The following is a 12,542-nucleotide window of genomic DNA, read 5'->3' on the forward strand; positions in this document are numbered from 1 at the left end:
CCTGTTGACTCCTCAAAACATGCTGTCGCCTCCTGGAACAGCATCCCATGTGCTGTGTGCATGCCTTGGCTCCAGGCAGGCGTGACTGACTTCTAATACCACAAAACAGTGCTGAAAACAACAAAGACAGACAGACAGACAGACAGACAGACAGACAGACAGACAGACAGACAGTCAAGAGCACGGCTGGCTGCACCCTGGTCTGAGGTTGGTGACTGTGAACACAAGACAGGTGACCTCCCTTTACCTACATCACCCTGTAAGGACAAAGATGTCATGTGGGACACTGAGTCTTGGGGCATTTTCCCAAGAATCCCTAAGCTAGAGTATCTGAGGTGAGTCTGCACAAGGTCTTGGCTTTTGAGAGTCACTGCCTATACTCACCTTCTGAAGTACGCCTCACGTCTCTGGTTCCCATACCACCCCCTTCCTTTAGACTTATGTCAGGGCATGGTGCTACACACCCTTTAATCCCAGTACTCTGGAGACAGAAGCAGACAGATCTCTGTAAATTCAAGGCCAGTCTGGTCTACATAGCAAGTTCCAGAACAGCCAGGGCTACATAGTAAGACCCTGTCTCAAGCAAATAAAAAAGCTTATTTGTGTAACTGTTTTGCCTGCATATGGATATGCAAGGAGAGGACCTTTCCTGGGTTTTTATTAAGTGTGTTTGCCTGGAGATTTTTTATATATATATACATATATATATGTATATATATGTGTGTGTATATATATATATATATATATATATATATATATATATAGAGAGAGAGAGAGAGAGAGAGAGAGAGAGAGAGAGATCCATACCCATGGAGGTCCAGAGAGTGCTGAATTCTCCAGAACTGGATATGCAGACATTTGTAAGATACCATGTGGTTGCTGGGAATTGAACCCAGGTTCTCTAGAAGAGCAGTCAGTGCTCTTAACCACTGAGCCATCTCTCTAACCCCAGTTTTTATTTTATTATATAGTGTGTGGGTGTTTGTGTGCATGTATAGCTGTGCACCATGTGCATGCAATGCCCTCGAGGCCAGAAGAAGTTGTCAGAGCCCCTGTGACTAGAGTTATGGGTGGCTGTACACTACCATGTGGATGCTGGGATTGGAGCCTGGGCCTTCTGCGTGGACAACAAGGGCTCTTAGCTGCTGTGCCCTTCTCCAGCCCTTCTCTTCTGGCTTGAAACCTTCAGAGGAGAGACTCTTGAGTTCTGAAGCTGGTCTCAATACTTGTGAATTCTTATGGCTAAGAGACCCTTCCCTAGTTAAAAGCTTCATTTGAGTGGGTGTTCATCTTGGCTCCTTGGCCTGTAGAAGGCAGAAAGTAAGGCTGATGTAGAGAGAACAACTCTAGCTCTCACTGATGGAAAGAGAACAGCTCTAACTCTCACCCCTGGCCTTTCCATCTCCTCTTTTATCCGTGGCCTTCCTTGGACCCCCCCCCATGCCACTCCAAGTCACTTCTTAGTTTTAAGACACGTGATCTGTGTAAGCTGGGTCACAGGGGGAAAGGGGAGGCAGTTGTCCACTTCTCCCCTGCTTTTGCTCCCTGCTTTGAAACTGCCCTCTGATTTACACCTTTCAGCTCAGAATCTTGGGGCACCAAGCAGAAGGCCCCCTGGGTGGGCCGCTTTAGTCTCCAAGGCGAGCTGTCTCGTGAAGATGGGGGTGAGAAGCGAAGAATAGGATGTTCTGAGAACGCAGAGCATCCGCAGAGGAATTAGACATGAAGTCAAAGGGTAGTGTGTCACGGGGAACATCTCGCTCCCTGTTTGCAGAGTAGAAATCTGGCGGTATTGTGGAGAACATTTGAAAGCTGTGTGTGCACACATGACACAGAGGGTCCTTGATAGGAGAACAGATTTTGCTCCAGCCACAGGAAGGGATAGTGTGAAGCCATTTCCATCTGAGGAGCCAGAGTTGCAGACAAAACCAGTGAACATCTTAATACAGAGCTACAGAGAGAGCCCTGTCCCAACTCCTAAACATAGAGGACACCTTGTTGTTAATGAATGCACACATAGTAAAACTATAAAAACACTAGAACCATTGTGGCCTGTGCATGCCTCCAGGGTTATGTGCTGGCCACGGTTAAGCCCTGAGCACACCGTCTCCACACTACTGCGTTCTCCACATTTCTGTCTTTGGAACGTGTCACTGTTCATCGTGACGCCCATTCTACACGCCCGTCCGTTGAACTCGTGCGCGTCACAGTGCCGGGTAAGAGGAGGGCAGGGGTCCCTGACCTCAGTACTCACATCCTCTGTTCCTCCCTCAGGAATGTTCCTGGCTGATATCATTGAGAAGTACTTCGTCTCCCCAACCCTATTCCGAGTTATCCGATTGGCCCGTATTGGGCGCATCTTGCGTCTGATCAAGGGCGCCAAAGGGATCCGCACCCTGCTCTTTGCCTTAATGATGTCGCTGCCCGCCCTGTTCAACATCGGCCTCCTGCTCTTCCTCGTCATGTTCATCTTCTCCATTTTTGGCATGTCCAACTTCGCATACGTGAAGCACGAGGCCGGCATTGACGACATGTTCAACTTCGAGACATTTGGCAACAGCATGATCTGTTTGTTCCAGATCACAACGTCTGCTGGCTGGGATGGCCTGCTGCTGCCAATCCTGAACCGCCCCCCTGACTGCAGCTTGGACAAAGAGCACCCAGGGAGTGGCTTCAAAGGGGACTGTGGGAACCCCTCGGTGGGCATCTTCTTCTTTGTGAGCTACATCATCATCTCCTTCCTGATTGTGGTGAACATGTACATCGCCATCATCCTGGAGAACTTCAGCGTGGCCACCGAGGAGAGCGCCGACCCTCTGAGTGAGGATGACTTCGAGACTTTCTATGAGATCTGGGAGAAGTTTGACCCAGACGCCACCCAGTTCATCGAGTACTGTAAGCTGGCAGACTTTGCCGACGCCCTGGAGCACCCGCTCCGAGTACCCAAGCCCAACACCATCGAGCTCATCGCCATGGACCTGCCCATGGTGAGCGGAGATCGCATCCACTGCTTGGACATCCTTTTCGCCTTCACCAAGCGAGTCCTGGGAGACAGTGGGGAGTTGGACATCCTGCGGCAGCAGATGGAGGAGCGGTTCGTGGCATCCAATCCTTCCAAAGTGTCTTACGAGCCTATCACAACCACTCTGCGGCGCAAGCAGGAGGAGGTGTCTGCAGTGGTCCTGCAGCGTGCCTACAGGGGACACTTGGCTAGGCGGGGCTTCATCTGCAGAAAGATGGCCTCCAACAAGCTGGAGAATGGAGGCACACACAGAGACAAGAAGGAGAGCACCCCGTCCACAGCCTCCCTCCCCTCTTACGACAGCGTCACAAAGCCAGACAAGGAGAAGCAGCAGCGTGCGGAGGAGGGCAGAAGGGAAAGAGCCAAGAGGCAAAAAGAGGTCAGGGAGTCCAAGTGCTAGAGGAGGGGAAAGGAAGCTTACCCCGGCTGAACACTGGCAAGTGAAAGCTTGTTTACAAACTTCCGAATCTCACGGATGCAGAGCAGCTGTGCAGACGCTCGCTGTACTGGAAGACCTATACCAAACATAGTCTGCTTACATGTGACATGGTGGCATCCTGAGCGGTGACTGCTGGGGACAAAGGACCCTGCTCCCTGGACTCACAGATCTCCTATCGCTTGGGCAGACGGTTACTGCATGTTCCACACTTAGTCAATGCAACTTAGGACTAAACTAACCAGGATACAAAACCGAGGCGGCTGCCGGGACCAGCAGATCACCGCTGCAGCCAAATGGATTTTATTTTTTCATTTTGTTGATTCTCAGAAGCAGAAAGCATCACTTTAAAAGTTTGTTTGTTCATGCAAACAATATTTGAATTCTTACATTAGTTAAGCTAAGCAGCAAAAAGAAACACACACGCACACAGACACACAAAGACACACACACATTCAGCCTATGTCACTAATCGTCTGTTTCTTTAACATAACAGCATCTTCTCCACACGAGCGGCACGTGGTTTGGAGATGGGTGGGGGAAAAAATCAGGGTTTCAGGCTGAGGAGGACTTGCTCAGGCCAATCCCAAATATTGTGCTCGTTCAATGCATAGAAGTGACCTGCATGATGGCATGCTGTGTTCAGAAGTCATGCATGAGACCCACACACCACAAGACACTAGTACTCCTGTCCCCGTCCACAGGCTCAGCCTGCGGACAGGACCAGCCCTGCACCGTTCACTGTATTTGGAGAAATGGTAAGAGTTCCACACCGGCTGCAGTCCTCTCAGTGTAGGATTCTTTCGTACACCTCTGGGTAGGGAGACATAATTAACCAATTGACCACTACCAACAAAACAATCCAACCAAACGAGCAGATGGATCCGCGCGTGTACATGTTTGACAGACATCTCTAACATACTGATGGATCCTCGCGTGTACATGTTTGACAGACATCTCTAACGCACAGCCATTGTTGCACATTTTGCTGCTCTGTCCAGTTCATGGGGAGACTTTTGGCCCCGAATGGCTTGTACTATTAATGTCACTGTAAAACCAAATCCTAGGGCTAAAAAAATTAATAACAATAGAAAAGAGTTCATTTGTATCTCGCAATATTCTGACGATTGTTTAGCCTTCATACTGGAGAACTGACACTTGGGGTAGAGATAAAGTGCTATTTATCGTAGCATGTTACCTCTAGGGGGCCTTTGGGGGACTACAAAAACCTTTGGGGGTTTGGGGTGCTTACTACATTCAGTGTCATGTCTGTCTGCTTTTCTCCAGGCTCAGGTAGCTATGGGAAGGGGTTCAGATATTCTGAACTGCCCTCTCCTGCAGAAGGGTTGTCACAGGCTCCCAGCTGCATGGTTCTTCCTGCTTCCGCCATATCCCTCCAGCCAGCAGGGCTCCCCTTCCCGGCTGCTCAGGGCTGGTGAGGACAGCAGTGTTGGCTGGGATGTGGCTGCAGACTCTTCCATTTGTGATTAGAATGATGGTCTCTAGCAGGACCTGGTGGAGAGACGGGGCTGCCTCTGGACCGAGCCTACTTGGTCTTGTTTCTGCGATGGCTTTTGTGAGAAGGGACTCAGTAGTAATTCTTTAGGGTGTCGCAGCTCCCCCCGGCTTTCTTTTCAGCCCACCTTGCTTTCTGCGTTAGTGGCCTGCCCACTGTTGTTGGGGGATGGCTTCCGGAGGGGCCCCATATCTTCCATTCCATCTCCTGCTTTACAGAAGACGGTTTTTAGTCCAGGGTGTCTCACCTGACCACAAGGTTTTAAAGCCAAGACGCTGCACTTGAATGTCAGAAAGTCTCTGAACCAAATCAACACAAACCCTTCCTGAGCATAGATAGTGTGGAGGGAAGCGAGCAACCCATCAGTAGACACATGAGACACACCAGTCTGCCTTGCAGTAGAAGCGCTCCGATGTAATCTCCCAGTCCACCTGACTAGTTTTGCATAGAACAAACCACAGCAGAGTCAGTGAGCAGAGCTTTCTGTCGTCCTGGGCTGGCAGACACCATCCAACTCTCCCAGCTCTGGGAGTGGGGCTGTGTCACCGCAGCTAGGACAAGCATAGAGCACCACCTGCAGGCAAGGTCGCAAACAGCACAAAACAGGAGCTGACCTGTGGTTATTCTTTTTAAGAGAATTATAAATACTGTAATATACAACTTTATTTTATTGGCATGCCTTTTTGTAAATACAAATTACTGACTTATTAAATAGGAAATGGCTTCTGGCTTACGCCACTGTCATGGTTATTTTTATTTTTTATACTTTCCTTTCTTCTTAGAATTTAGAAGCTGTCAGCCAATGTATACCCCTAACCAGACAGACAAACAAAAAAAAGTTTTTTATTGCTAATGGTCTTTTCCAAAACAACAAAATATATATATATATATTTTTGTTCCAATGTGCAATAAATTCTAACCACTTCTATGCAAGATTTGGCTAAACTTAATCATTGTTCTTAGATCTTGAGATGGGCAACAGCTATTTGATCCTGCTAGGAACACCAAGCACCGTGCTAGCAATGGTAAGCTGTTAGATCTGACCCTCCTCCCCCAGCTCCTGACCCAGCCTGGCAGGCTGTGCCTCAGTTTCCCACACCCTCCAACAGCCTTGTAGGGAAGAAGCCACCTCCAACTGTGCTTGCTCTGAACTTTCACTTTGATTAGGTAGGCCCCTCCCACCAAGACCCCTCACCCTCTCTCCCTCCACCCAGCTGCCCACCTCATCCTCTCTCCATCCTTGCTCCACACTCCTTTCTTGTGAACCACACCATCACCAGCAGTTCACACCCGCAGTTAACAGGCATTGAACCTTAAAGAATCAGCTATGGCGGTTTTCGGTTGGTTTGCTTTTGTTTTGCGTCCTCATTCCGTGAGCAAGTGGCAGCGCTTTTGCCAAACATTCATGAGGCCCATCAAAGAGCAGCAGAAGCCAGTACCACTGCACATATATATATATAGATATATAAATATAATATAAATATTTATTTTTTGTAGCTGGGTCCTTGGTGCAGTATTTATATTCCACGATCCTCCTTTAAAAATAATAATAAAAGGACAAAAAAGCAAAAAGTCATGTGATGCTGTTCATTTAAAACGCAGAGCCAAAGCCCCTGAGCAGTAGTCACCATGACTACTGGTTGTGTGAAAACACTCCCCTCTCCCTTAACTTCCCTGTGGTTCAGGGTGAGAGGCTGGGAGTCACAGGGCAGAGGGTGGGAGCAGGAGAATCGTCCTCAGTCCGAGCGAGCGAGCGAGCGAGTGGCCCTGCTCTCACTAACAGGAAATGAGCCACTTGGGCCGCGGGCAGAGACAAGCTCCGGTCAGAGCCCCTGGAGCCACATACAGCGCCCCAAAGGGCTTCTCATTTTACCACCACAACCAATGTAAACTGTAAAAGACCAATAGTGTTAGTGAGCGCATGGAGCCCAACGCTGCCCTAAACGACACATGATTTTTAGAAAAAGTAAATCACTTTTAGCCAAAAGGAAACAAAACTAAAAACGGCCCTTTTTTCCACATGAAGGGAAGCCTGTCTTGCTGTATGTCTGTGTTTGACTTTCCAGTTCTTGAATTCTGGAAGGGGTCTGGGAACCGGGACTGTGGAGCTTTTGGGAAGGAGGAGAACCAGAGTCTCCCATTTCTAAGTAGGCACTGCAGAGAAAAGCCAGGTCCTGACCCCTGCCCCCAGGCCCCTGCTTGCTGATTGCATGTGGCATTAGCCTTAGGCTGGGCCCCTCCCTCACCAGTCCCACCCAGCAGAGCCCCCAGAGATGACTTCAACCAACCCAGCTGGTCTGGCCTTACTTCTGCCTTGTTCATGGATAGGATTTAAGAAAGAAGAAAAACCCACCCCCATCCCCCAAGGCTAGCGCATGCTGCCTAGCAGCCTCCACTCCACTAGCTAGTGCTGGGCCCTGCGTTCCACCCACTCCCATTATCAGCCCGGCAGACTGGGGCTGCCCCCTTCACATCTGTGCAGGGGAGGGGGCACCCCTCGGGGACATCCCTCTCCAGGCCATGTCTCCTGGTCTAGGAACACTCAGGAGGATCTTGAAGTGCCCACTCTAGTCCACGCTAGTAGCTGAACTGGAGAGAGACGGCTGGTAGGTCAGTCCCTGTCCTTGTCCCTCAGCCCCAGCCTCCAGGCCTTCTGTGGAGGTAAAATTGCCATGGGTCAGGACTTGGTGACCCGAGTCCTGAGCATCTTCTGTAACGATGCCTCTTTCTTTTCTCAGATGTTGCCCAAAGTTTTGCAAAAAGCTTCGTTCATTTCAGGTACTCCCCCGCCCCCTAAAGAATTAGCTGCCGTCAGTCAGCCAGGGGGTCAGGAGAAGAGGAAGTCTGGGTTCAGAGGTCAAGACTTGCACCCCGGCCTGTGCTTCTTGCCTCTTCTCGAGACTGCCAAGATTTCCTCCATTAAAATACTCCTGAGGCACCCCTGCCCCTGACCCCACTGCTGTTTGCTGTACATAAAGGCTAAGTGGGGTGAAGTGGGCAGGTGTGCACATGTAGGCGTGCACATGTGTGTGTGCGTGTGTGTGCGTGTGAAGAATGCACATAGGTAAAGGGGAGTGTGGTCCAGTGGTTCCAGAAGAGGGACAGAACTGTGTTCCATCCCTAGCTTGACCACTGGCTCGCTGTGTGGCCTTGGGCAAGTCACTTAACCTCTCTGTGCCTCAGTTTCCCCATCTGTAAAATGGGGATAATAATACTGACCTACCTCACAGGGGTGTTGTGAGGCTTTAACTAGATGTTTTGTAAAGCGTTCTGAGATACAGAGACAAAGGCGCCAGGGAAGGGCAAAGCATTCTTTGGACTTGAGGAAGAGGAACTAGTACCATAAACGCTGCTATTCTGAGAGCCATTTTAAACTGCACTGCTCCACCCCCCCCGCTTCTCATCACCAGGACAGCAGGTCGAGAAATGTCTTTCCTTGCACTTGCTTCTGGGGTTTGTGATTCTTCTAATTTTCCCCCTTGCTGTATCTCCCTCCTTACCCCCTCCACTCGTTCCCTGTTCTGTTTATGCGGAAATGGCAGAAACGCTTGAGAAATGCGAATGTGTAAGTGGACTGGAAGTTTATAGTCTGGATTTTCAATTTTACTTTGTACTGTACATCTTTTTACTTTAGAATTTGCAATAAAGGGTTACGTCAATCTTGTTTTCAACTCTCCTCTTGGACTGGCCTGTCATTCTGTCATGGCTCTCACCCCAGACCCCTAACCCCAGGATCCCCTGGCAACAGCTCTCCAAGGCTTGGTTTCCGGGTGGGGCTGGCTCGTCCCTCGGAGATGGGTGGGAAAGTGGCAAGGAAGCTTGCTTGAGTGACTGAGTGGCACTGCACACTCTGGACTACACACACACACACACACACACACACACACACACACACATGCATTATCTAGGCTCCACATCTGGACTACACACAAAGCACACACACATGCAGTATCTAAGCTCCCATCTGGACTACACACACACCACATACACACACATACACACACACAGTGTCTGGGATCCACATCTGGACTACACACACACACACACACACACACACACACACACACACACCCAGCACCTGGGGCACAGTCTTGCAAGTCTCACAGCTCTGGTTCAAGAGGCCGACTGCACCCCTAAGAAGCAAGTTTCCCAGCACGCAGCGTACAGAAGCCAAGCACGCGGGCGCTGGGCAACGCTGGGGACCCCTGGTCGGCTCCCGCGCCCCCACTTCCAACCAAGCAGCCACAGACCGCGCCTCCGCCCCGTTAGGAAACTTTATAGCCGTGCGCTGCTGACCGTTCACAGCGCCCGGCAGAGGGGCGAGGTTCGCTGCTGCGCCCAGGCCCGAGGCAGGAGCGGCTCCGCTTCCCAGCTGCAGGGCGACCGAGCGGGTCTGGGCGGTGAGAAGGCAGCCCGGCCTCGGGCACGAGACCACGCAGGGTCGCCATCGCGGTGGTCGCCGGTGATCCACAGCGTTAGCAAGGTGATCAGCGCCCCGGAGCACAGCGCGCCCAGGAAGCCGGCGAAGAGGCCGAGCGCCAGCGGCCCGGCCCAGGCTGAGGGGCTGCGCGTGTACGGAGGCTGCGGCAGGCGCTCCACGATCAGTTCCAACTGGTCCCAGGCGGGCGTAGGGGACGCGGCACGGCGAGCGCGCGGAGCGGTGGAGGGGCTGGGGGCGGGGTCGGGGTCGGGGTCGGGGCCTGGGGCAGGGGCCGGGCCCGGGGCGTGGGCCATGATTGGGGCGGGGCCCGGGGCAGGGGCTGGAGCCCTAAGCTGCTGCATGTAGCTCGCGCCCGACCTCCGCAGCTGCAACGTCGCTTGCTGATGGAGGTTCTTGGCCAGCTCCCGCGCCACATCAGGGCGGCCGCTGCGCCGTAGGGCTCGGGCCACGCGGTCCCACGACAGGGCCGGGGCCTGGGCAGCCAACCAGGTCGCCAGCGCCTCGCGGCAGCCGTCGGAAACCTCCCTGGACTCGGGCACGACCTTCGTCTCCTTCGAAGGCTGTACGGCTGCGGCGCGCCGCCGCTCATCATTGAGCGAGGGCGTGGGCGGTTCGGGCGTCGCCAGCCGGACCTCAGACAGCCGGGCCAGCTCCGCTGCGGCCCGCCGCCGTTGTTCCACCAAGTCCTGCGCCCCGAGCTTGACTATGGATGGCTCGGGCGTCGCCAGCCGGTCCTCAGATAGCCGGGCCAGCTCCTTGTCCACGTCGGGCTCGGGCGCCTCGAGAAGAGATCGGAAGTGGCTGCACTCCTCGGGGGTCAGCAGTTCCGACAGGCGGACTGCTGCGTGGGGGCCCATGGCGTCCAGCGCGCTCGTGGGGGCCAACACCCCGTTGCAGAGGGCCAGGATCAGCGCCCACGCCATGGCTCGGCCGGAGGGAGGGGCTCCGAATGCTGAGACTGGGTTGCGAGGCTAGGGGATTGTGGCGCAGAGATGAGGAACTTTCGTGGAAAGCGGAACTCTCTTTGCAGAGAGAACTCGGCTACCAGGGGTGGGGGTGGAGCACAGATCTGACCGCCCAGGGTTCAGAGGAAAAAGGTTCCCAGCAGCCCTCCTCCTCACCCTCAACCCCCTTCCTCCCACCCCATGGTGGGTGGGAACTAGTGACCCAACCTATGGTAATGGCTGTGGGATTGGTTAGGAGTCTGGGCCTTATATTGAAGTGCCTACTCTAACCCCACTGATACCCCAACCTCTTCTAATTTATTTACCACCCTTCGACTTCTAACAGAAGCGCTGGAACCTCTGCTCACTATCAGCTTCCAAATCCAGATTCAAAGTTCCAGATTCCCTCTCAGCATGCCTTGTTGTTAGCATGCTCTCACAGCTGCTAGTCTAAGCCCTCATCTCAGGACTGAGCAAATTCCTGGTTCCCCCATCCACACACAGGGCCCACTCTTGCCTAACGTCATTTCCCAAGGCGGCTTGACTGTGGATCCGCTCACAGGCCAGCAGTTTGGCCTCCCTGGTGAACCCCGCTGTTTCATCCCTCCTGAAGGATGCCACACGAAAGCACAGTCAACACACACATATCCCCGGCCCCCTACCTCGCCCAACACACTGCTGCCGCCAGGTCTTCTTACTGCCCTGCCCTTGAGCCGGAGATCTTCACATTGCCCCAACAGTGACCAGTACCTAAGTGTTCAGGAAAGGCCTGTTGACTCTGTGTGTGAATTCTTGTGAGCCAATCCCCTGTCCACAGCCACCTACCCACCTGCAAGCTGAGGCTTTATTGTGGTGTACCGGCCCTTAAGGGTAGCTTCCAGTCTCGCATGACTCCTCCAACATCAGATATCCGTACTCCCGCCTTTATTTTATGCTCTAGTCCCAAATAGCAGACGGTGCCGAGAATACCCTCTCTGGCCTCCACGTTTTGCTGGCCTCTAGCCCTCCTACCTGGGAAGGTTTCCGACCCACCATTTGTGACAGCTTTTTCCCCGAGTCTGTGTGGTGTGGAGCTCTTGTGTGTGCAGTGGTACAGGCCTGAGGCTAACAGGTTCCATCAGTTCCCTCCTTCCTAAGAGTCAGAGTCTCTGAGCTGAATCCAGAATCCACTGATAGAGTTAGTCCAGCTAGCTGTCTCACTCTGAGGGAGCACCTATTTCTGCCTTCCAAAGGGCTGGAATTACAGGTGAGCTGCCACACTAACCCAGCTTTACATGGGTGCCAGGGATCCGAACTCTGGCCCCCACACTTGCATGGCATATACTCTACCTGTTGAACCATTTCCACAGCCCTTTTGGGCATTCTTGAGAGAAGCCATTTGTCCTTCAGTGTGTACTCCAATGAATGCAGAAATTCTAGGGTCTACTCAAGTTCCCAGTTACTGTGTCACCATCAAACAACTGTGCCAGCTCTGAGAAGATTCCTATGACCTTACCCCAGCACCCCTATCTAGTTTTTATAGTTACGCAGGATATGTTTGGGGGGACCATCCCCACTGTGAATTATCAGGGGGTATCCTTGGCAGTTTGGGATGGTGGTTGTTTTATTTGGCATTCCCACAATTCCTTCAAATGCTAGGTGCATGACAAACTGCAGGAGGGCTTACCTGGACCTCCAAAGTCCAAGAGGTTTCGTTCTTTGAATCCGATAATATACACATTTGTCTCTCTGGAGGCTGCTTCTGGCTTTGCCTCCCGAGAGCCTGTAGTGAGCCCTCAGATAGAGTCCAGCACACTGTCCCCTTGGCCCATGGTATATTTTTAACGGTCCAGCTGTGGCAGGCAAAGGCCTGATAGTGGGTCCCAGCCTCTCCATGGGACTTTTAAATGGTGTCCCCAATTTTTCCACCTCCCACCTTATCATGAGCTGTCAGTGATAACTGGGACTGAAAGGCAGGGAGGGAATGGGCGAAGGATCTCTGTGGCCTATAACACTGGGCCTCAGATGTCTCCAAACCTTGCCCTCCACCCTGAGGAAGACGAGTATGACCCTCATATTGCTCATCCGGGGCTACCGCCCTGCTCTTGGGGGCCCCTTTTCTGCTTCTGGTCCCAAAACTTTCTGCCGAAGGGACAGAAACACTCAGAGCCCCAGCCATGACTCTGACAACCCGAGTAGCTAAC

General features: G+C 52.5%; 2 protein-coding genes across 8 annotated transcripts in view; one reads left to right on the top strand and one right to left on the bottom strand.

Moving 5' to 3' along the window:
• The window catches only part of Scn8a (sodium voltage-gated channel alpha subunit 8), a 173,909-nt gene extending 165,259 nt beyond the window's left edge, over positions 1–8,650 (top strand). For 6 of the 7 annotated variants that reach the window (XM_063263132.1, XM_063263131.1, XM_063263134.1 and 3 more), the window contains one exon: positions 2,275–8,650. In XM_063263132.1, the coding sequence (XP_063119202.1) occupies positions 2,275–3,422 (1,148 nt within the window). In that variant the 3' untranslated portion in view covers positions 3,423–8,650. The remainder of the gene's footprint in view (positions 1–2,274) is intronic. The other variant, NM_019266.3, reaches the window with a different exon arrangement.
• A 585-nt stretch (positions 8,651–9,235) lies between these two features.
• Tmdd1 (transmembrane and death domain 1) lies at positions 9,236–10,338 on the bottom strand. Its single transcript, NM_001401251.1, has one exon. The coding sequence runs from the start codon at positions 10,336–10,338 to the stop codon at positions 9,274–9,276; it is 1,065 nt and encodes a 354-aa protein (NP_001388180.1). The 3' UTR covers positions 9,236–9,273.
• Between the last annotated feature and the right edge of the window lie 2,204 nt (positions 10,339–12,542).

The sequence above is a fragment of the Rattus norvegicus genome, chromosome 7 (assembly GCF_036323735.1).
Source record: "Rattus norvegicus strain BN/NHsdMcwi chromosome 7, GRCr8, whole genome shotgun sequence".
In the NCBI taxonomy this organism is placed as follows: domain Eukaryota; kingdom Metazoa; phylum Chordata; class Mammalia; order Rodentia; family Muridae; genus Rattus; species Rattus norvegicus.

What these genes read in the sequence shown, in the direction of transcription:
- Tmdd1 (NM_001401251.1), bottom strand. Translation starts at nt 10,338, where the DNA reads ATGGCGTGGGCGCTGATCCTGGCCCTCTGCAACGGGGTGTTGGCCCCC.